The 24,577-nt window shown below is 52.0% G+C and overlaps 1 protein-coding gene across 1 annotated transcript in view; it reads right to left on the reverse strand.

Annotated features, from left to right (window-relative positions):
- Positions 1-11,168: 11,168 nt before the first annotated feature.
- Positions 11,169-24,577, reverse strand: part of TOM1 (target of myb1 membrane trafficking protein) — a 29,746-nt gene continuing 16,337 nt past the window's right edge. The window contains exons 7-15 of the mRNA XM_065423281.1: positions 23,464-23,580; positions 22,791-22,924; positions 21,908-21,941; positions 21,142-21,250; positions 20,574-20,694; positions 15,647-15,722; positions 13,332-13,391; positions 12,495-12,534; positions 11,169-12,398 (exon numbers count right to left, since the gene is read on the reverse strand). Of these exons, the coding sequence (XP_065279353.1) occupies positions 12,259-12,398; positions 12,495-12,534; positions 13,332-13,391; positions 15,647-15,722; positions 20,574-20,694; positions 21,142-21,250; positions 21,908-21,941; positions 22,791-22,924; positions 23,464-23,580 (831 nt within the window). The 3' untranslated portion in view covers positions 11,169-12,258. The remainder of the gene's footprint in view (positions 12,399-12,494; positions 12,535-13,331; positions 13,392-15,646; positions 15,723-20,573; positions 20,695-21,141; positions 21,251-21,907; positions 21,942-22,790; positions 22,925-23,463; positions 23,581-24,577) is intronic.

A 24,577-nucleotide genomic window follows, 5' to 3' on the forward strand; every position in this document is an offset into this window, starting at 1 on the left:
GGCAAGAAGGCAGGCTCCGTGTCAGCTCCTCCCATCCCGGCTCTGCAGGTGGCATGTGAGTCCCGGGGGTGGGGATGGGGGAAATGAGCGAGCAACAGGTGGGGAGGTGAGAGGGGGGAGAAAAACAGGTGGGGCAGAGGGCAGGGCCTCAGAGGAAGAGGCAGGGCAAGGGGTGTTCGGTTTTCAGGGATTAGAAAGTTGTCAACCCTAGCAGCTGGTGACTTTTTAAACTGGACGAGCACAAGTCCATGGGGATGCGCTGCATCCGAGGGTGCTAAAGGAGTTGGCAGATGTGACTGCAGAGCCATTGGCCATTATCTTTGAAAACTCATGGCGATTGGGGAAGGTCCGAGATGACTGGAAAAAGGCTAATGTAGTGCCCATCTTTAAAAAAGGGAAGGAGGAGGATCTGGGGAACTACAGGCCAGTCAGCCACACCTCAGTCCCTGGAAAAATCATGGAGCAGGTCCTCAAGGAATCAATTCTGAAGCACTTAGAGGAGAGGAAAGTCATCAGGAACAGTCAGCATGGATTCACCAAAGGCAAGTCATGCCTGACTAACCTAATTGCCTTCTATGACGAGATAACTGGATCTGTGGATGAGGGGAAAGCAGTGGACGTGTTATTCCTTGACTTTAGCAAAGCTTTTGATATGGTCTCCCACAATATTCTTGCCGGCAAGTTAAAGAAGTATGGGCTGGATGAATGGACTATAAGGTGGATAGAAAGCTGGCTAGATTGTCGGGCTCAACAGGTAGGGATCAATGGCTCCATGTCTAGTTGGCAGCCGGTATCAAGCGGAGTGCCCCAAGGGTCGGTCCTGGGGCTGGTTTTGTTCAATATCTTCATTAATAATGATCTGGAGGATGGCATGGACTGCACCCTCAGCAAGTTTGCAGATGACACTAAACTGGGAGGAGTGGTAGATATGCTGGAGGGTAGGGATAGGATACAGAGGGACCTAGACAAATTAGAGGATTGGGCCAAAAAAAATCTGATGAGGTTCCACAAGGAAAAGTGCAGGGTCCTGCACTTAGAACAGAAGAATCCCATGCACTGCTACAGACTAGGGACTGAATGACTAAGCAGCAGTTCTCCAGAAAAGGACCTAGGGGTTACAGTGGACGAGAAGCTGGATATGAGTCGACAGTGTGCCCTTGTTGCCAAGAAGGCTAATGGCATTTTGGGCTGTATAAGTAGGGGCATTGCCAGCAGAACGAGGGATGTGATCATTCCCCTCTATTCGACATTGGTGAGGCCTCATCTGGAGTACTGTGCCCAGTTTTGGGCCCCACACTACAAGAAGGATGTGGAAAAATTGGAAAGAGTCCAGCGGAGGGCAACAAAAATGATTAGGGGGCTGGAGCACATGACTTATGAGGCGAGGCTGAGGGAACTGGGATTGTTTAGTCCGCAGAAGAGAAGAATGAGGGGGGATTTGATAGCTGCTTTCAACTACCCGAAAGGGGGTTCCAAAGAGGATGGATCTAGACTGTTCTCAGTGGTACCAGATGACAGAACAAGGAGTAATGGTCTCAAGTTGCAGTGGGGGAGGTTTAGGTTGGATATTAGAAAAAACTTTTTCACTAGGAGGGTGGTGAAACACTGGAATGGGTTACCTAGGGAGGTGGTGGAATCTCCTTCCTTAGAGGTTTTTAAGGTCAGGCTTGACAAAGCCCTGGCTAGGGTGACCAGATGTCCCGATTTTATTGGGACAGTCCGATTTTTGGGTCTTTTTCTTATATAGGCTCCTATTACCCCCCCCCCCCCCCCATCCCGATTTTTCACATTTGCTGTCTGGTCACCCTATCCCTGGCTGGGATGATTTAGTTGGGGATTGGTCCTGCTTTGAGCAGGGGGTTGGACTAGATGACCTCCTGAGATCCCTTCCAACCCTGATATTCTATGATTCAATGATTTTTGGAAGGTGAGGCACATATCACACAGTCCCAATATAGGTCCTCCTCCTTGCAGTCCTGGCTCAGGGTCTCTGCTCTGCTGGGCCAGGATGACTGCAGCCTCTTGTGCAACTTACACCCTGGTGTCTTGGGCCCCTCAGATGTGCAGGGAGCACCCTTCAGCCCTGCGGTCAGAACTGGCCTTAACTGTTGCAATCCTGCCCCGGCCTCACCAAGCCATTGTTACCACAGCAACACCCTCATAAGCTGACTCCAGGGTGTGATAAGTTGCCATGGTAACAAGGCAGCTTCCTGAGGCACTATTCCCTGTACCATGATTTGAGCTTGCACACACACAAATGTAGCTTTGGGGAATTAGCTTCTGAATTCTTTGGCTAGGCTGGGCCTCACTTGCTTAGGCTGATGAGCCATCCCTGTTGGAAAGTGGGATTATGGCACCTGGCTGGATGTTGCCCTGTGCCCAATGAGGAGCCAGGAGGTTAATTACAATATTTTTGTGTCCCATGTTCTGGGCCTTTGTCACACATTGTGTCCCACACTTGTGCCTTGGCAGGTTGAGAGGTACGTCTCCATTTCCCTTGGCTGGTGGTAATATACAGCTTTTCTTCTAGCCTTGTTGCCTGTTACCATAGCAAGGCAGCCACCTGTGCTTCCAGGAGCAGCACCGTGTAGCACCTGCTGCAGGATATGAGGTTGAGAGCAGGGGATCCCCAGGCATTGGAAAAAGGTCTGTTGGTTCGATACTCTCCCAGAAAAGACTCTGCCCACTGGCGCACTCTGCAGGTTGGCAATGGGTACTACAGAAATAAAAATTCTCTTCTCTTCTGCCTTGTACTGTCACTTGGATCTTATTTGGTTAATAGCAATGAAGCTCCACAGTGAAGAAATGGATATAGTCAATGGAAGCAAGTAAAATATGAAAAATGAACAATTCTGCTAATTTAGTTTATCCTTCTAACTTAATACCATTTTTACTGAATCAACAAGCAGCATGGTTTGCTCCCACAGCGGTTAATACCGTGGGTTAACAAGCTCATAGGTTAAATCCAAGACTATTGAAAACACAAGGTAAATTCCCATTCAAATGACACATGGTACAAACTTGCAATGTGAATAGTCTAGAAGGAATTCAAGTTCAGTTGTTAATTTATACAAGTTGAACTTTACTCTTGGGGGAATTCTGCACCACTGTGCATGTGCAGAATTTATGTCCCCTGCAGATTTCTTTGCTTCTCTGCAGAAAAATGACTCTCTGACAGGGAAGCAAAGGGAAGCCACAAGAGCGGTCATGTGACCCTCCCCAACAGTATGTTTTGGGTGCCCAGGGCAGCTGGCAGAAAGGTAAATCACTGTGGGGCAGGAGGCAGGGCTGGGGAAAACCCTGCTGGTGGCTCCTACCCTGTGCCAGGCTCAGCAGCTAGTCTGGGCTGGGGAGGATGGGACTTCCTCTTCCCCTGAATGGCATCCAGGGCTGGGTCAGACCCACCCCCAGAACTCCCCCCCCCCCGCCAGTTCCTGCACCACAGCTGCAGGGGGAGGGATCCCTGTGCAGGGAGCTGCTCCCCCATCTGCCCAACCCCCATGCATCCAGACCCCCTCATGCCCAGACCCTCCCACCAAGCCTCATCATGCACCTGGACCACCCAGATGAGCCACCCGCACCCAGATCTCCACCCAACCAACCCCCACTCCCCCAGCATCTGGACCCCCCACTGAGCCTCCCACATCCAGACCCCCATGCCAAGCTCTATCCCCTCTACACATAGACCCCCCTCCTGCTGAGCCCCAACCACCTTCACCTGGACCCCCGTGCAGAGTCCCATTACCATTGCACCCAGAACTCCCCAACAAGCCTCTGTGCATCCAGATCCCCTCCGCACCCAGATCCCCCACTGAGCTGCCTGCACCCAGATTGCCCCACACAGAACCCTCTCAACCCACACCTGGATCCCCCCACATGAAGCTCCTCCACACTTGGATCCTGCCTTGCTGAGCCTGCCTGCCCACACCTAATGCACCTGGCATGGAGGAGCAGGGCCCTGGGGTGTTTCAGGGGCAGGCCCAGTCCTTGCACTGTGTTAGGGCTGGGTGCAGCCTCACCACTGAGTCTGTGTCCCAGGTGTGTGGGGGGAGCTGCACAGTGATTTCCCATTTCTATGCAGCCAGTGGCCTGTGCTCCCCACCGCCATGCTCAAGCCTCCACATTTATTTGTCATATACAATTTTGCAGAATTTTAAAATATTGTGTGCAGAATTTTAACTTTTTTGGTGCAGAATGCCCTCAGGAGTAAAGTTGGCCATTATACAATATATAAGCCAACCTGTCCACAGATAGGTGAATGTCCAGATCTCAGCAGGCTTGGCCTCTGCAGACTTGGGCTCCAGCAGCTCCCAGGCAGGAGTGAGTGAGTGAGTGAGTGAGTGAGTCAGTCTGCCTGCCTGCCTGCCTGCCGCATGCATGGATCCTCCCTCTTTAGTGGTGGTCAGCCCTGACTGAGCTGGGTTGCTCCCTTTTATACTGTCACTCCAGTTAGAGCATGCTCAACAGGGGCAAGAGGGCGTGGCTTCCTCTGCCCAAAGTATGGGCTTAACCCCTCCTTGTCCAGTGCAGGGCAAGCACACCCCATCACAAAGCACTTGTAGGAAAATATTTGGATGGTAAATCACCTGAAAGCCATACTGAACTGAGGAGCATGCATGGAAAGGGTTACCTTTGAATACATTCTCAAGAGTACAGTGCAGTCACTGGGGAATTCGGATGCTTTTTAGTTGAGTCCTTGAAAAAAAGCCTAAAACTCTTTGGATTTTATCATCAGATACAAAATGGCCCTAATTTTTCATGCTTCTAGGAGTGTGATTTTGATATTTTAACAGCCACACACATACAAATGAGAGTAAAATTCTTGTGAACATAATGCAGAATAGTATGTGCTTTCTACCGTAACTCTACAGACACAGACCAAATTCAGATCTGGTGTAAATATGTTATGGCCATTTGCAGCCTGGCTAAATAGTGCCCAGACAGCACAATTTGGTCAAAAGATCAGTGTAAGTAAATTCTATAGTAGTCACCCTAGGACGCTGTGTAAGAGTTTATGGTAGGAGTGTAATACATAGAATATAATAACATTTTGTACTCAGTTTTCATAAGGTTGCACAGCTTTGTAACCAGGTCTTTGGCAACTAAAACCCTGAAAGTTTTTCAGTCTGATTTTAGACAGCATGTTTTGAGCACAGTAGCTTGCTGCTGACCTGACCTCTAGTGGTCACCATGTTTTACAAAATAATCAAGTTACTTAAAAAAAAAAAGAAAAGAAAAAAAGCTCAATATTAGAAAATGCAAGTGTATAAAGTTTATATTTAATTAATTTAAATGTGGTCTAATTTTGTCTTTTTTATAGCCATGATGTTGAAATCATGCATTTTAAGTTGTTTCATGGGCAACTTCACAATTTTGGGGAGGAATCTGAAAAGAAAAACAGACTTTGTACGGTTCCATCTGAATTCAGAACACTGTTAAGACAGAACCAAAACTTTGAGGGACTTGCCTGACTCAGGGGGTTGGTAACATGATACAGAACCTTTCACTGGTAGGTCATTGCTTCCAATAGACTTCAGCTCCAGTGCTCAGACATTATTACTAGGGCTGGCAATTAATCGCAGTTAACTCATGCAATTAAAAATTAATCACGATTAATCGCAGTTTTAATTGCACTGTTAAACAATGGAATACCAAGTGAAATTTATTTACTATTTTTGGATTTTTTTTTACATTTTAAAATATATTGATTTCAATTACAACACAGAATACAAAGTGCACCGTGCTCACTTTATATTTATTTTTTAATACAAATATTTGCACTGTAAAAATGATAAACAAAAGAAATAGTATTTTTCAATTCACCTCATACAAGTACCATAATGCAATCTCTTTACCGTGAAAGTGCAACTTACAAAGGTAGATTTTTTTTTGTTACATAGCACTCAAAAACGAAACAATGTAAAACTATGAAGCCTACAAGTTCACTCAGTCCTACTTCTTATTCAGCCAATTGCTAAGACAAACAAGTTTGTTTACATTTATGGGAGATAATGCTGCCTGCTTCTTATTTACAATGTCACCTGAAAGTGAGAACAGGCTTTTGGCATGGCACTTTTGTAGCTGGCATTGCAAGGTATTTATGTGCCAGATAAGCTAAACATTTGTATGCCTCTTCATGCTTCAGTTACCATTCCAGAGGACAAGCTTCCATGCTGATGACGCTTGTTAAAAAATAATGCGTTAATTAAATTTTGACTGAACTCCTTGGGGGGAGAATGGTATGTCTCCTGCTCTGTTTTACCCGCATTTTGCCATGTATTTCATATTATAGCTGTCTCGGATGATGACCCAGCAGATGTTGTTCGTTTTAAGAAGGTACCAAGGTGAGATTTCTAAAGAGAGCTACAGCACTCAACCCAAGGTTTAAGAATTTGAAGTGCCTTCCAAAATCTGAGAGGAACGAGGGGTGGAACATGCTTTCAGAAGTCTTAAAAGAGCAACACTCCAATGCGGAAACTACAGAACCCAAACCACAAAAAAAGAAAATCAACCTTCTGCTGGTGGCATCTGACTCAGATGATGAAAGTGAACATGCATCGGTCTGCATTGCTTTGGATCATTATCGAGCAGGTGACATCAGCATGGACGCATGTCCTCTGGAATGATGGTTGAAGATGAAGGGACATAAAAATCTTTAGCGCATCTGGCACGTAAATATCTTGCAACGCCGACTACAACAGTGCCATGCAAACGTCTGTTCTCACTTTCAGGTGACATTGTAAACAAGAAGCAGGCACCATTATCTCCTGCAAATGTAAACAAACTGGTTTGTCTGAGTGACTAGCTGAACAAGAAGTAGGTCTGAGTGGACTTGTAGGCTCTAAAGTTTTACATTGTTTCATTTTTGAATGCAGTTATTTTTTATACAGAATTCTACATTTGTAAGGTCAACTTTCATGATAAAGAGATTGATCGACTGTACTTGTGTGAGGTGAATTGAAAAATACTATTTATTTTGTTTTTTACAGTGCAAATATTTGTAATAAAAAATAAATGTAAAGTGAGCACTGTACACTTTATCAGAGGGGTAACTGTGTTAGTCTGTATCCACAAAAACAACGAGGAGTCCGGTGGCACCTTAAAGACTAACAGATTTATTTGGGCATAAGCTTTCGTGGGTAAAAACCCACTTCTTCAGATGCATCTGTACACTTTATAATCTGTGTTGTAATTAAAATCAGTATATTTGAAAATGTAGAAAACATCCAAAAATATTTAAATAAATGGTATTCTATTATTATTTAACAGTGCGATTAATCGCAATTAATTTTTTTAATTAACAGCCCTAATTATTACCATCTGTTGGACTTTGTTAAATTAGAAAGATAGCATTCAGCCCAGTTCCCAGTGGACAGGTGTCTTCATAAAACTTGCTGCTCGAATTTTACAATTGTGGTAGTCTCAACAGAGAGACCAAGGAACGAACAGGCCAAAGGTGGGCCCTCCAGCTCAGATTTAAGGCACGTTGGTAGGGTAGTGTGTACCTTGCACTTCTTCTGCCAGCATGGCACATATTCTTTGGACAAATAAAACATCTTAACTCTCCAGGGCTAACAGTTGATGCCTGGGCTCTGTGGCCCCTCCCTCAATTGAGGGGGCCGGGCCTTGTGTTGCTTTAGTGGCTGGACTCCACTCACTGTTCCCAGTCATCTGATAGCCTGGCACCTTTCAAAAGCTCTACGTTCACAACAAAAAGTATTCTGAAGAAGGAACTCTTCTCTCAGGCACCAACTTTCCTTGGCACTGATGGGTGCTCATGCCCCTGCCCCCGGCCCCAACTCTGCCCCCTCCCTACCCCTATTGGACCCCTCCCCAAATCCCCACCCCGGCCCCGCCTCTTCCCCGAGCACGACCGTTCCTCCTCCTCCCCCTCCCAGCGCTTGCCGCGCGAAACAGCTGTTTTGCAGCGCAAGCACTTGGAGGGAGGGGGGAGAAGCAGGATGCAGCGGTGCGCTCAGGGGAGGCGGTGGAGGCGGAGCGGGGGTGGGGCGGGGAGCTGCCGGTGGGTGCAGAGCACCCACTAATTTTTCCCCATGGGTGCTCCAGCCCTGGAGCACGCACGGAGTTGGCACCTATGACTCTTCTTAACCCGACCAGCTGGTGAGCACCAGGACAGCAAGAAGACACAGAGCCCTGTATTAGGGCCAATTCTACCTATAGTATTCTGGATCTGCAGCTTGAGGGACCATCTCCCAGGGCGTCCAAGTTCTTTTATTCTGGCCTTCTACCTTGCAGGCTCTGGCCATTCTAGGTAGGGAGCTCAGATAGAGCGCTGATCTTTGATCTTTTCTGGCAAGGGTACAGGTGCCTTTCCATTATACTGCTTTCTTCAATCAGTCAGTCCTGGATGGGGCCAGCAGGGGCCTGCAGATGCTCCGTTCCAGATTCTGAGCTGCATCTCTCAGGAAATACAGCTTGGTGGTTGGAGAAAGTAGCTTTACGCCACCTCTGCGCTTCTGGAATTCTGGGCCCAGTCCCTTCTGACAGACTGCCCATAGCCTGTAATATTCTGGACAAACCTTATGGAATTAAGATAAACCTTATTGAATTAGGGTTAACACCTTTGAAGTCCATTGTGTTAAAAATGCAATTGTGTATGTGTTATTGTGGCATTGTACGTACCTTCTCTAGGAGCAGGGATGCTAGTGTACGCCGCTGTTGTCAGCCCTTTGAAGCCACCCTCCCCAGAGACAGATGCATGCACTAGTTCAAACTGAATTCTCCAGGGACTAAGAGACACAGAAAGAGGTTTTGGACAAATAGCCTAGTTTTAAACTGGCTCAGGGCCTTCTTCCTGATTCAGCAGACAGGACCCCTGGTCTACGGAGGGCCCCAATCCTTAGGGAAGCGTTGGAAGGACTGGGTCTACTGAGGCCCCATAAGATTAGGTGCATGCTCTGAGCTGTTGCTGTGATGAACTTGTGATCACAAAGGAAACCCCACGGCTGGGGTGGTGAAGGCCTGGTCCTGCCAGAGTCCAGGCGATCACTGGTAAGCTTATTAACATGCATGCAGGTTCTTTTATTGTTTTTAATGTTTTTGCTGTAGTGCTTTTTACTTTAAGATAAAGTAGGCTTGCATAGGAAGTTCTGTGTGGGTAACATAACTGTGGCAATTACACCTGTTAACCGTCTCTAAAGGGAAAGCAAGCAGGTATCCATGGGCAGCCTGTCTCTGCTGGGAATAACATAGTGAAGGCAGGGAACTGTGCATGTGAAAATGGGTCCTAACAGAAATCTGCCTTTAAACTGCCTTATCTTCAACATTCACTACCTGCAACCCCGCTGCCCCCCCTTTTCCAGCTCCCCCAGAGACTCCTGCTGAGGTTGTGGCTGCACTGTTCCCCACAGCTCATTGGTTTGCACATGCCAGCTGTGGCTCCACCAAGTCACAAGAGCTCTTCGTCAGCCTGCTCCTGGCAACGGCCAAGATGGCCATCCATCAGACCAGGAGGAGGAAGTTTGATGGAGGTAGTGCTCTGCAACTGAGGGGCCTGTTTCTGCTCCCTTGATGGTTCACATATCTGGGCAGAGTTCCTCTGGGTGGCGTCCACCGGCTCCTTGGACTCCTTTGAAGAGTCGCGGGCACAGAATGCTCTGCTCCGTGTCCCCCATGGGATCCCTGGTTCTGACCCTGTGACCTGCACTTCCATCTTTGTTTTTGCATTTGATTCCCCTGGAATCAGTTGCATTCTGGGCTCCGTGGCTCCTTCCCCTCAGTTGAGGCGTAGGCCTTTAGTCTTGGGGGGACTTTGACCGACTCTTCCTGGGATCAATAGGCACCCATAAGCTCTCTAGTAATAAGCATAACGGAGATACAAAGCACTTACAACTCCAACAGAATACTTTACAAACAGTACCTGATTAACCCTTACAGTGCCCTAGGTATGTAATGTACATTTTTGTGATGCGGACGCCTGTCCCAATCTGGGACTTGACTGAGACACCCAAAATCATTACACCCAGAGGGAGTTAGTAATGACAAATAAACTTCCTCCTTGCTTCCGGACATCAGTAAGGCACCAAACCAAGACATCATCAGGTAACCGGGAGAACTGGGACAGAGGGCAATTGGCAGTTCCTTCCCACCCTCTGCTGGGCCCACCTGTGCTCCAAGGGATGGTAGCTTGTCAGAGATGAAAGTGCATTCAGAGAGAATGGGAGGCTGGATCTGCTGCACAACCTGAACCTTCCTGTCTAATCCCACTCTACAACAGCTGGAGGGAGAGTTCCCACCCATGGTCCTTTACTCCTCCTTCCTCCAAAATCACACACAGGTCACCATTGCAGCTGCGGGCACTGGAATGAGGCATCCTGCTTCATAGGCTTAAGGGACAACCCAGTTGGGATGCTCCCATCATCTTGGAAAGCTGGAGAGGCTACGTAATAGACCCTAAGCCCAGCTGCTCTGCAAAGGGGGAGGGTAGCTTGAACTGCCACCCGACCTGTTCCAGCACAGGTACATGCAAGCACATACCAGCTCTGCTCACACAGCTCTGCTCCCAGCTCTTGTACTCTCTGTCTCTGAGGTGTGCAGTTGAGACTCCAAGTTAGTGGAGAAAGGCTTTCAGGTTCAAACACCTTCCACTGATCTAACCCTTTCCTACAGAGTGGGGCAAAAGGAAAAAGTGTCCAGTTTATTCAGTTGCCCTTTAAGTGACCCCCATCCCTGCGCTGCTTCCAAGCGAGCCAGTCGTCTAGCAGCTTGCAGTGCGCGGCAGGAGATGGAACACCCATCCCCAGCGCTTCAGCAGAGCTTTTATTTAGTGGAAATCTTTAAATGAACAAAGAGCAGATCCAGCAACAGCTACCAGTTGGAGACGGGAGGGGTTAGTTAGCTCCTGCTGACACTTCCCACAGGTTCAAGACATTGATCAGGATGATCACAATAAGAAGGTTCAGATGGTGCCTGCTCTCAGCAGCCATGGCCCCCCCCGCTCCCTTCCCGCCCCGAGCCGGTGCCCGCTCTCAGCAGCCCTGGCCCCCCCGCTCCTCTCCCACTCCCAGCTGGTGCCCACTCTCAGCAGCCTTGGTTCCACCGCTCCCCTCCCACCATGAGCCGGTGCCCGCTCCTGCTCTCAGCAGCCTGGCTCCCCAGGTTCCTCCGCCCACAAGTGCGGCAGCACACACTCTCCAAGGGGGTCAGGACATTGCTTGTTTAATGTGCGATACAAAAGGCAAGTCTCCCAGTTCACATGGAATAATCAGCATTAGCCCTGGGCCTGGCACGCTCCTCCCCTGCCACGTCTGCACAGGGCAGCATGCATTGTTTGTTTAAAGTGTTCTCCCCTTTCTCTCAGAGACACTCTCCTCTCACCGCCCCCCCCCCCCATTCCACAGCGGGAACAAGGGGAGCCTTAGCTGGACGTCATGGTGGGAGTTAAGTCCAGGGGAGGGGGAGGACAGGGACTAAAGGAGATCCAAGAATCAAAGCAATTCACCTCAAAGCGTTTGCTGAAGGCACATCCGCCCCTTTGCCCCCCTTTCTAGAGTTGGATTGCACACACCCCTCCACCCTCGGATTTGGTACCATTTGCAGGCCCATCCCCATATCCAGCCATGAGATTCGGTACCTGGACTATGTACGACAAAATCACACGGGCCCTGGGTGGGGTTCTAGGGGCACAAGGGGCGTGTTGCATATATGTGCTTGTGCGACAGGGAAACAAATACTAGAGGCCTCCCTGCTGTCAGTGCTCTCCCCATAAGAATCACTCCCCACCCCTGCACGTCCCACTGCAGCAGGGGATGGGCAAAGCTCAGCCCTGAGAGCAGCAGGGAGGGAGGGGACCCACTCTGGAGAGCAGCCTAGAGCAGAGCGCCCCAGCTGGACGTGGGAGACACAGCCCGTCAAAGGGAGCAGCCGAGCAGGAAAGACCCCAGACACAGACAGCTCCCGGCTGCCAGTTCTCAGGACGGGTTACAGTGATTTCACTGGAAAGAAGTGTGGGGAGAGCCCTCCGCTTGCCCCCATCACAATAAGATACCCCAGGGCCCCCAGACTCGTCTGGTGACATCTCCAGCAGCTTCACCAGCGCCCTTCACAGGCCTGCTCCGTGATGTCCTCAAAACACAGCAATGATTAACGTAACCCCAAAGCAGCCTAAAATAGGTAAGGGGGGGGGGGAGGAGTGAGAGGAGAGCAATGGGGGCGTAGGGCCCTTCCTCTCCCAGCCCCTGGCAGGAATGGAGCACCACAGAGTGTCCTCTTGCTCCACAGCACACCAGTCCATAGGGTTCATAAGGCAAACATAGTGTCGTCTTCCTTCTCCTGCTTCCGGTGTGGACTGGAGGCGGCAGGTGGCCCTGCTCGGGGGCTGGGGAGCGCGGGCAGCTGGTCCGCCACCTTCGCTCGCTCTTCCAGGAACTTGTCAAACTCTGGGGTGGGAAGAGAGAGTTAGCGACGTGGAGGGGGAGGAGGGAGCTGGCTCTGAGAAGGGTTCAGGAGGAAGGAGAGGGGCTGGTGGCTCTTACCTTCGCTGGTGACGCCCTTTGCCTCTTCCGTCTCTTCCCCCTGGGAAAGAAGAAAGGCACATTGGGAAGCAGGCCTGAGCACCCCAGGTGGACACAGCGCTCCGCTCCACCGAGGCAAATGGGACTGGAATCCTCACCCCTACTGACAGGAAAGGGGGAAGTTTCTCTACCCCACCCCAGCAGTAACAGCTGGCAGGAGGGCAAGAAAACTCTTCACTCAGATCAGATTTCTCTGGAAGCCTTTTGCCAGCCTCGCGGCCTCCAGACAGACACCCTCTGCTTCCACGCCACATGAGAGACCCCACCAATCCCCTTGCTCACAACACAGCCAGGAGAGCCTTGGTGACCTGCGTTGCCCTGCTGTCTCTCAGCTGCCCCCTCCCAGCAGTGCACCGGGGGCACACTGCACAGCCTTTCCCGGTCCTGTTACCCACCCTCTCTCCTCAGTCAGGAGGTCCCGCTCCAAGAGCCTGGCTGACTTCACAGGGGCAACGCACACACGTGGAGCTAAGCACGTGCCTCAGAGTTTGCAGGATCAGGCTCTAGGAGGTGGTTGGGCATAGTGGCAATCAGGAGAGGTGGGGAGGAGGATGGCAGTGTGGAATGAAAGAGCAGGGGAAGGTCAGTGGGGTGTGTTCTGAGGAAGGGAACATGAGAGAAACCTCTGCCCACATCGACCTGGCCCGCACTGCCACCTGCAAGAGCCTTGGACAGTCATCGCCAACACCAGGGAATTTTGAGCCTTTCCAGGGGCCAAAGGGGAAACACAGTTCATTGCCAGCCTTGAGCAATAAGTGAAATGCCAAAGGAACCGCCCCCGTTCTGCCCCTCACTTACCACATCAGTGGAGAGCCACTGCTCAATGTCCTCCATGAAGCCGGCTTGGGGGACCGGGATCTGGAGTGGAAGGAAGAGAGAGGAATGATGCAGAGAAAGAGAGGATGTTTCTCCAACCCATCCTGACAGAAACTCTTCCCCTCCCACAAGGTTCACTGAACCCAGCCCCTTGTTGCACTGGCCAATCCCACCACAGCTCTCCCAGCCAACAGTGTCATTTTATGTCTTCTCCCTACCCATTGACCTGTCTTCTAGCACACAGGCCTTTCTGAGGGAGCTGGAGGTTTGAGACTGGTGCCAGGGCACTGACCCCAGCCTATCCCCTTTACAGGGCTCATTCCCCTCTCCAGCACGTCTCAGTCTGGAAGGGCAGCACTGGCTCAAACTCAGCCAGGTTGCTACCTCCACAGCGGTACTTTCCTGGATTCCCCTTGCTATCGCTGCAGATTCTGACCCAAACAGCATGAGATTTTATCTCCCGTCTGACGCCGTTCCACAACGTGTGACATCACAGCCCACCGCACTGCAGACAAGGGGGCTGCCACAGGTTTGGCTTCACATCCCCGCTGTGGGGTCAGATGTGAAGAAGAGGTGAGCCTGGCAAGGAGGAAGGCCCAGGCCTAACTGTGGCTCGCTGTGGTACATGACGTGCCAAGCCAAGCTGTGGAAATGCGTACAGGAGGGGAAACTCCTCTACAGTTAAGGTGGAGATACTTGACTGCCGGCTCCCCCACGGAAGTGGCTCTTTTAGATGTGCTTTCGCCATTGGCCAATTCCACTATGGAAGGGGAGAGGGGCCCTTCTTGTGGCTGGAGGTAACTAGTCACCCAACACCAGCCCGAAGCCTCAGATCCTTATCCCGAGAGCAAGCCTCAGGACCAGCTGAGAGAGAAGCAACAGCGAGTAGAAAAAGGAGGTGGTCATTTGGAGGCCATTGTCCCTTCGTCTCCCAAATTCATGGAACCCTCCACAAGGAACAGCAAAGCCAAGCACAGCGGCATCCCTCTCCTCCTAAGAACAGGTTCTTCCAAACCAGTCCCCAGCCTCTGGACAGATACTGCCGCAGCCTCCCTGGTGTCTAGATGAAGCTCCTCTGGGAGGAGCCATCAGGTAGTTACCATGGTTGGCTGCGATTATGGAGGTTTCAATCTGTCCTGAGTGGGATCCCCAAGGCCACAGAGAGTAGAGATTTATACAAGCCAACTGGACAGCGTGTGGGGACTCCCCAGACCAGAGGTTTCTATGGGCTAGGCCCTGCTAGGAAGCCTGAAGCCTCAGCCTGAAAGGAGAAGTCCTGGGAGTGTATTGCTGCCCCAGAGACTGAACCTGAGACCTCTGGGTTTAAAGCACAAGCACAAGCCCTGCTGCTTGAGCTAAAGGACCAGGCTCAGTAGCTTCAAGGCAGTAGCAGCCCCAAACCAATTGACACGGTCCAGCTACTAGAGGGGGACAACACCCCCCACTTGGTTAACGTGCACTGCACACTCCCCAGTCCTGAGAATCTGAGGTCAGCAGCCGTTCAAACCCCAGTGCTCATCATGATGCCCCTGCTTAGGCTGACAGAGACGCAACACCGGACCTGCGCATCTTTAGCTCAAGCTATAGATGCTCATGCTTTTGGATCCAGAGGTCCTGGGTTCAATCCCTACAGACTTCTCCTGGGGCATGATTACACCAGGTGAGGAGGCACAGCCTCTGGCTTCTTTCCTCTTAGTCTCTACTACCTGCCCAGACCAGGGTCCCCTTCATGAACGCTGGGGTTTGGCCATTCTCCCATTGCCTGCTGTGTGTGCCCAGACGCTGTGCCAGTTTCACACCCTAGCCCGGCAGCCCCGGCTCTCTTTGCTTTCTGCAGGCTACGCGCCTCCTCACCATTCCTTGCTGCACCATCCAGTTAGTTAGTGGGGCTCCATCAATGGAAGCGCTAGGTTCCATCTGGTTAAGAGAGAGTCTGCACTGAGGGCTGCTTTCAAGGTGGGAGGTTGAGGAGAGGATGGGAGCAGAGCAAGTCAACCCCTGACCTTCTAGAACTCCAGGAGGGTGGGGAGGGGGAGTCTACAGGACAAAGAAGGAGTCAACCCCGCTCGGGGGCTTGGAGAAGGGGATATGGAGCCTCACACCACTCCAGGACCAAATCCAATCCGGCCCCAGGTTAGCATGACTGGAAATTACCACCATCACACTGGTTAAGGATTGGCTTGCATGAAATACCTTGGGAGGCTCTGCCCTAATGGACCTCGTTGATTGGCACTCCTGTTGGGCAGGGAGGATGGGCCCATTACTGGTGGGGTGTGGAAAGCCCCACGGCCACTTACCGCTCCTGTGCTCTGCTGCCGGGCATCTAGGGCTCCAGCCAGCCCTTTGTTTGCTTGGGGGTCTTCGTACTTTACCCTGAAAGACAGCAGCAGGTTAACATGAATGCATAGAAGCGGCAGGAATACGCAAGGGGGCAAGCTGTGGAGGACCGGTCTCCTAGTGGAATTCATACATATAAATATTCAGGGCTGCTGACCACACCACAGCTCGCTTGCTGCGACCCTTAAGATCTCCCTGAGAGATTTAGGAGATCTCAGATGTGTGCAAACCCTGGCTTGTTAGAAACACTACAGTAAGGTCCAACCCAAACACTGCAGCAAGATTGTGAGGGTACCACAAGAAAGTACTGGGACATTACTGTACGACGGCTGGGCCACCATCTTGACCAACACCAAGGATGAAACCCGGGACCTCCAGAGCTAGAAGCTAGAGCTGGAGCTGAAGAGTCAGCCCGAGATCTGGAACAGACTGACCTCCTCTCTGGACTGGGCACAGAGGGGAACACAATGCACACCGACCAGTGGGTTACAATGGCTGTACAAGAGTCCACAGCCAAACAAAAACCTTCCCCGACACAAGCACACTTCACCCACCTCAGCCCTCCCCACGCAAACACGTCCCCCAAACAGACCCCACCCATCACACCCTCACTGACAGTCATGAACCCACGGGCGGCTGAGATTCCACGGCCTGTGTAATGCATGAGGTCAGACCCGATGAGCAGAACGGTCCCTTCTGGCCTTAACACCTATGAATGTGCAAATACAACGACCTCTCCACACACAAACACATCTCACCCGAGATCTCTCTCTCTCTCTCACAGACACACACCACCTATCTGCCTCCTCCTCTATGTCGCTCCCTTTCAAGCTGCTTGCAGTCCCCATCGGACCAGTGCAGGCCAGGGACACTAGCTCCTATGCCGGGAGAATGAAGCCACCTTGGATGACCTCCCAGCGCTGGATGCCTGCGAACTGGGGCACTCCTGTCATCTAGCCGCTCTCATTGGAGGGCAGGGGCTTGGGCCACTTGCGCTCAAACTTTTCGAAGAAGTTCTTGTCAGTGAAGGGCCCGCTGTGGACGATGGCGTTGAGGATGAAGTAGAGCGCTGCCACCATGCCGCTGATGAGGAAGAAGGGCAGGAAGGGCTTGAGGTGCTTCCAGAACTGCTGTGCCCAGGTACTCATGAGTCACGGGGCCGGGGGAGATGCCCCGGCCCCGTTGCTGGGATCTCCTGCAGAGGCGCCCTGATCCGACAGCAGCGGGGGAGCAGCTCAGCACAGAGAGAGGGAGATGCAGGGCTGGTGGCATAGGAAGCCTGAGTCAGCGAGTGCAGAGGCTGGCTGGCAGGAGAGCAAGCGCAGGCGCGGCGAGAGCCGGCTGAAGGGAGTGGCAAGGAATAAATAGAAGATGCCTCGTTTTTGGAACGATCACAAGTCCCTGTCCCTGAAGGATCGGGTTATGCTGGCGAGGATACGCTTCCATTCCTGCCCAGCCCCTAGACGGCCATCCAGCACAGTGGGGGAAGGGAGTGCACTGAGCACGCACCAGGAGATCAGGTTTCATTACAAAATCAGGTGCTGTTGGCTACGATGCTCCTGCCCCATCCTGCTTCTGTCCATGCAGCTCCACTGCACCCCAGCTCTCTGCAGATGGCCCATCGAAAGCACTCTGCCCGCAGCACATCATGTGTACAACCTGTGCACCCTTGTCCTCACATGGTTGCTTTCAGGTTATAGCCCAACCACTGCTTGGCACAAGTGACGGATTCAGATCCCAGGGTTAAACCTGTCAGGGCTAAGCGCCGTGCCAGGTACGCCCAGGAAACAGCCAGGGACCCAGCTGAGTTTGCATGGGTGTCTGTATTCAAGCACAACCCCCACAATAACACGCGTCCCAGCAGCAGCAGCAGCAGAGAGAGCTAGTTACCAAGCCAAAATGCTTCCTGGATAGACCCGGGAACCAGGCTTTCTGTGACAGAACTGCACATTTTCATGTCCACTTGGTAAGCTCTGCAGGTGGAACTGGCTTAGCAGCAGAGGCCGTCGGTGTTTGGACTCCGGTCCAGTCAGCACTGGCCACCAGCAGAAACAGGCAGGGAGTTGAACCGAACCCGAAAACTGGTTCAGAGAAGTGTTTTGAGTGAACCACAACAAACCCTGACCTGAAAACCTCTCAGTCACATTGAACCCGAACTGGAATTGAAACCCAAAAACCAAAACCCAGTAACTGGTTCAAAACAACAAATTCGATAATCAAACGCTGAGGGAGAATTTGGGGGGGGGGAGTAGAAAGGGGGGGAGGGTACTGAGGAAGGGTTTGTCTTGGCTGCACTCTTAAAGGAAGGGGGAGAGACTACACTTCCCAGGAAGCCATAGGAAGAGACGAACCAAGAGGGAGGACGGGGAGAGAGAGGTTCTGGGATTGGTAGTTCTCTTGGCTGTTGTGCCCAGGTAGAGGACTGCCCATGGAAGGGAACTACAACTCCCAAAACACCTCCCTCCCCTCTCTGTCTCCTCCCTCCTCCTGCTTCCTGCTTGTTCTTCCTACATGAGGCAGTGTAGATAGGGCATTTTCTGGGCTGACATTCAGTTTGTCACCTCAGCGGTGAAATATGACCGAGTTCTGGAGGATGTTGTACTAGTGCGTGCAAATAACTTGTTTAAAAACAATAAATTATTTTTTTACAGTGAAAGAAATATGTATCATTGTATTCTTTTGCTAGTGTTACAACACCAGCATAAGAGTGCATGACCTTAATCCGCTGGAACGTATTTGAACCGGTTCAAACAGGTTCAACGTGGTTGAACCGGTTACAGAACCAGCATTCTAAGTTAGTGCCTGAACCGGAGCCAAACTGGACCAGGGGTGCCAGAATGGAGGCAGGGGCCATGCCCCCTCCCCCCTCCTTTTACTGGCCGTAAGGACGAACAACGGGGGAGAGCGGAGAGGAACGAGGGGGGGGTGCAGGATCTTGGAGGGAAGAGGTGATGCAAGGACGGGGCCTCGGGAAGAAGGGGCAGGGCCTTGAGGGTGGCATGGGGGTGGGGCCATGGTTCAGGCACCTGTGGCCTCCCACTTTTAGGGTGCTTCCGCCACTCCTGAACTGGAGAGTTAGGAAATATCGATGAACATGAACCAGAAACGAACCAGAATTTTTAACGGTTTGACTCCCTGGAAACAGGACACCAGGCTAGATGGATCAAGGATCTAAACCCGTATAGCAGGGTGCGAGATTCCACAGAGTATTGGCCCACCTAGTGGGGTGATTTGTATTCCTAACCGAGAGCCCTGCTCCTCATCAGCAACACTTAGGGTGACCAGATCACACAGGTGAAATATTGGGACGCGGGGGAGGGGGGGGGGGGGGGCGGAGCAAAAAAAAAAAAAAAGAAAAAGCTGGCGGAGCTCCACGCCCTGCCCCCCCCGCACCAGCATGCCTCCGCTCTGTCTCCACCTCCCCCCTCCCTCCAGCGAAAAAAAAACATTAATAAAAAATTAAAAAACAGCCGCTGGAGCTCCACGCCCCGCCCCCCCTACCAGCTTGCCTCCGCTCTGTCTCCACCTCCCCCCTCCCTCCAGCGCTTGCGCCGCCATACAGCTGATGAGTGGAAGCCTGGGAGGGAGGGGGGAAAGAGGAGGAATGCGGCGTGCTTGGGGAAGAGGCGGGGCCAGGGTGGGGATTTGGGGAGTGATCCAATGGGGGAAGGAAGGGGGGAGTCGGGGCGGGGGGGGGGGCGTGAGCCCCCTCCGGGCTCCGCTCCGCCTGTGAGCGGAGGCAAAATATTGGGACAATTCGCGTCCCGACCAAAGGTAGGTCGGGACGCGGGACAAATAAGCAAATATCGGGACAGTCCCGATAAAATCGGGACGTCTGGTCACCCTAGCAACGCTCCTATATCGATCAGCTCCACTCAAGAGGTTAATAAACTCCACCTCACTTGGCTAAAGCTGCTAAGAATGAATCAGCTAAAGCTGTAAGTTATATTCCCAGAAGCAGTGTGAGAGGCAGACTGGGCAGGGGAAGGATCAATCCCAAAGACAACCTGGGTCTGCTGCAAGGAACACAGGATGGTACAACGCGCTCCTGTGGGTTAAGGCCTGGGAGCTCAGGGTTTTAAAACTTGAAGCACAGGCAGCAGAACCAAGATGAACCAAAGAGCGTGGCTCTCTGTCCCCCTCTAGTGGCTAGTCCATGGACAGACGCTGAGTTACGGAAGCTGGGCTCTTTAGCTGAAGCTGCAATAGTGTACCTAGCGCTTACACAGCGCTTTTCATCAGCAGATCTCAAAGCACTTGACAAAGGAGGGCAGTGTCATCACCCACTCTACTTTTACAGATGGGGAAACTGAGGGACAGAAAGGGGAAGTGACTTACCCAAGGTCACTCAGCAGGCCAGTGGCAGAGCTAGGAATAAACCGAAGTCTCCTGAGTCCCAGTCCAATACTCTATCTACTAGGTCACATTGCCACCCACTAAGTGCTCATGATTTGAGATCTAGCGGTCCCAAGTTCAATCCCCATTGTTGCCAGCCCACCCAGGGCATTGTGTTACACAAAAATTCAGACAGCACCAAGGAGGCACAACCACTCCAGTCCTACATATCCATCCCTTATTGCCCAGCCCAGCAATCCTCTCTGTGACCAACAGGCAAGTGACATACAGACATTCCTTCTCCCATCCCCGGGCAGGATGTAACAAAGGCCTTAGGGGAAACAGCTAAGAGGAAAGCGATGAGCAGAAACCCTGCCCCACAATAGTACATGGAAAGAGCAAGCTCCCTCCTCAGCCTCAGGACTCTCAGGAATGATTAGCAGCTGGGAACCCAGGACCCCCAACTCTGGTGATCCTTCTCCTCCCTGTACCCTGCAATCAAACACCCTCAGAGAACACGAAGGGGAGCAGAAAACAGGTGCCGCCACTCACTCTTTGCGCTGCTCAGCCAGCGAACTGCCCCGCGTCAATGCGAACATGTCAAACTCTTCCTCCAGTTTGCCAGAGCTGTTTAGGGACTGCAGCCCCGCACTGACGCTTCCGGAGCCCAGATCTGCGGGGGCAAGAGGGGAGCAAGGTATATACACAGCACAAGGGAAACACCACAAGACAGAGAGTGGGGGCTTGTGCAGCTAGTTTGAAAGCTTGATGCTAATTAAAACAGGTTCCACTTCTGCTTCGGGGCCCCCTTCCTCTCCTTCTGGGCAGTGGCTGCAGGGGAAAATCCATCTCTACCGCTATTCAGTGGATGCATTTGCAGTTCAGACAATGGCCCCTCAAGAGCACCAGGTTCACCTGCTTATTGCACTGATTCCCGGGCAATGCCCCTTCAAGACAGTGAAGACAGGGCAAGTCATGCCCTAATAATTACAAACAATGCATCTGATTTCCCTCACGCCTCCTGTCTCCAGAGCACTGTACAAACGTTAGCCAATTGACGCCCCCACGGCCCTCCCTGAGGAGCTCCACACCCAGTAGGGGTCACTGCTTGGTTACTTACTTATTCCAGCCAGCTGAGAGGAGAGGCTGTTGGCAGCTTCGGGCGGCTTGTCTATCAGAGGAGCACTGGGCCCCGTGTTGATCCAACTGTTTTCCACCTCAATTGGGACCTTCGGGGAGAGAGGAGAGTTATTTTCTACTCCTGCAGCCTCGGCTTAGCCCTCACTGATCCCTGTCTGTTCCGCTCACCACGTGCATCTGAGAGGGAGGCCCTCCTCAGCAATAGAGGTAGGCCACAGGGCCTCCCCGCTGCTCCTTGCTGGGAGTGGGCTTGAATGGCGTCAAGCAAATTCTCCCTAGGTCACCATCCTCCCGTCTCTCCTGGATGCCAGCGGGTCAGGTGCTAGCTCAGAGGCCATAACAGTGCTGATACTGGTGTCTCTGATCCTTTTCTATGCGGGGACCTGCCCCTTGCTGAGCAATACATGACGAGTGCGGTGGTTGCTACCCTGACACCCGTCTGCCGTCGGTCTAGGGGTCACAACCCCCAGGTTGAGAGACCGTGCTGGATACCCACATCGCTGCCCGCCCTAGATGAGATGTTGGGATTGGGAATGAAACGTTCTCCCACATGCCAGTGCAGGCCAAGCCAATGCAGCAGACCAGCTGGGTTTCAGAGCAGTGCTTACAGCTTGTGAGGAAGGCACAGCGATTCTCCCTCCACCCAACCCAAAAACAGCAGGGCGTGGAGGATGCAAACCAGACTTCAGTACATTCCTATCTGCAAGATGCCCAGAACCGTGCATGGGAAGGGAGCTCAGAGTTACCTTAATGGGCTGGCCAGCCCGGAGCCGCTCAAACCTGCAAGGGAGAGGTGAAATGAGACGACTTTCTATGGCAAGAGCTTTCATGGCTGCCAAGCATTTCAAGTAATTAGTCACCCTGATCCTTCTGGCTTAACCCCTCACCCCAAGGGCTGGCTCGGCCTTTCCCATCACACCTGGAGGAAGGAGGGACCCCCGTTTGGGGACGGAGTCTGACCCAAGGTAACAGATCCTGAAGGAAATCCAAAGGGGGCGTGTCCTTGGGGATGGCACAGGGAAGTGTCTAATGCCCCCCTGGAAGTATTCCCACCCCAATTGACCCAGTAGCTTTTTTTTTTTTTTTCCGATGGGAGAGGGGGGAATCCCCTTGCTTCCTCTCAGGATTCAGTCAATTTTCCTACTAGAATTACAGGAGGGGCTGGTGGAATGTAGGAGAGCGGCCGATGCCTCTGCACATGCTAGCGATCTGGGTATCTACCCTCTCTGTTCTGCTCAGCAGCCTCGTGACTTGGGGGCCTGCTCTGAAGCCCTCCTATGTAGCATGAAGGCAGCTCCTTTCTCCCATCTGCCCCTTCAGGGCTGTGCTGCAGAGATCTATTTATGTCCCATCAATAACTACACAAAGGCCAGCATCAGAAAGGGCCAGAGATGAACCAACACGAGTTGGAGCGGAGAGAACCATGCATTTTCTTAAGTAGAGGGAAGGTGGTGGACCCGGATTGACAGGCCTTGCCGGTTACATTCACGGAAAGACAGAGACAGTACATGGGGCAGAATGGGAGCTGCCATGGGAGAACAAGCCGGTGGCTTGTTCCTTGGGAAAGAGCTGGGCTGCTGTGTGAGAGGCAGGGAGGGAGAGGATGATGGCGCGGGGCTTCAGAGGTACCGTTCGTAGCGCAGGAACACGTTGTTAAGGTTGTCGTTGACGATGAGCAGCTCCTCCGTTAGCTGTTCGTGGAGGATACGGGGGATCAGCTCCAGCACACGCTGCTGCATCGCTTTACACGTCCGGTTCAGTTCCTGCCCATGGTGAGAAGAAGGAACCGCAATGGTCAGGCCAAGGACACGGGTAGCCTGAGAGTTCCCAGCGTTGGGGGGGTCTGGGTTTAATAGTTGAAGACTAATGGGTCTCTGCCAACGAGGAGGTAAAAGCCAAGCCCATGGATACTAGCGTGAGGGGCTCTTATGGTTACTGGCCTGGTTGGGTCTCCCAGATGGGGAAAGCTAAACCTGGGCCCCTGGTTAAGTAGAAACGCCCAATTTCCCAGTCAGAAATAGACAGTCAACCCCCTTGGGGGCCTAACAGCTCTCACTGGCGGGCAACTTTTCCTTGCAGTTCAGACTAAATTTTCCCCTTTCTTAATTTCATCCTGTCACTCCTCATACTCCGCGGGAGCTCACCCTAAATAATTCTCTCTGTAACATGCCCAGCCCCCTCGCAGCTAAGTGCAATTTCTCTCTCTGCAGGGCGTGAACACCACTCAGTTCACTGAGCCATCGCTTAGCCGAGCTCTCCGTATTTCTCTCTCCTCCCCTGACGTCTGCTGGAGATTCCTTACCTGAAGGAGTTCAAGGTCAGAGGGCTCAGCCTGTCCGGGCACCAGCTCTGTCAGCATCTCGGACATCACCTTCACATTCCCATTCACCACTTCCAGCTCGCTGCACAGCTTCCCAATCTGCCAAGGCAAGAGGAAAGTGCTGACCAGGATCTGACTGCCCACAGCCTGGGCTAAGGAAGGCTACAGGGTTAAGGGCTAAGAGAACTGCTACTGCTGCAGACTCGACTCTGACTCTTTGGTTACAGTCTCAGGAGCTCTACCAGCTGGGAATTTTCTAGGCCCTCTAGTTACCATCTCACGGGGCTCCATTTGCTGGAGATAGAACCCAGGACACCACCAATACCTTCTGCCACCAGGCCTCAACCTCCAGGCTGCGTTCCTGCATTTTATGGGTTGGCACAAGCTGCTGTTGTGATCCAGGTCCCCCTCCGCAGCCATTCAGAGAGTCTCACTTGCAAAACGAACAGCGCAGGAGAACAAAATAAACCTCAGTCCAAGCCTGAGCTGAGTGCCAGAGGCAGCTAATGAGCCTCAGAAGAGCAGTTCATTCACCTCCCATTAGCGCAAGAGCACTAAGTCCGCAAGAAGCTGGAGAATTCCTTCCTTCTAGGGGAAGGGGGTGAGAATCTGACGTCATGTTGAGTCGACGTGAGTGTGGAGGGAGCAGGGACAGGAAAAGGGGTGGAATCACTGGCTTCCAGACACTTCCTCCCCAGGCAGAGCTGACAGCCAGGAGAGTCATTCATACATGTGGAGGAAAATCAAATGGAAGTGGGGCAAAGAGAGATGAAAATAAGGTACTGGTTGAACAAACTGTTGCCATGATGAAACGTTGAGGAAATGGAGGCCAGGAGCCTCTTCCTGTAAAATCTCTGTGTCTCAGCACCACTCCTCATCTGCGTGGTTGTGCATCAGGAGACTCCATCTCCTTTCTATGCTCATCCTGGGTGGATTCCTTTGGGATGTCACTGCTCTGTGTTGGTGACATCATGGCTTGGCACCAGGGAGTGACTGAGTCCCTAGAGCGTTCTAGAGTGGCAGCACCGTCCGGAGGAAGGGGGAGCCCAGGGGCAGCAGTGTTGAGACAAAGAGCTTCAAAGTGAGGGGAAGTGGC

Source organism: Emys orbicularis, chromosome 1, assembly GCF_028017835.1.
Source record: "Emys orbicularis isolate rEmyOrb1 chromosome 1, rEmyOrb1.hap1, whole genome shotgun sequence".
In the NCBI taxonomy this organism is placed as follows: Eukaryota; Metazoa; Chordata; order Testudines; family Emydidae; genus Emys; species Emys orbicularis.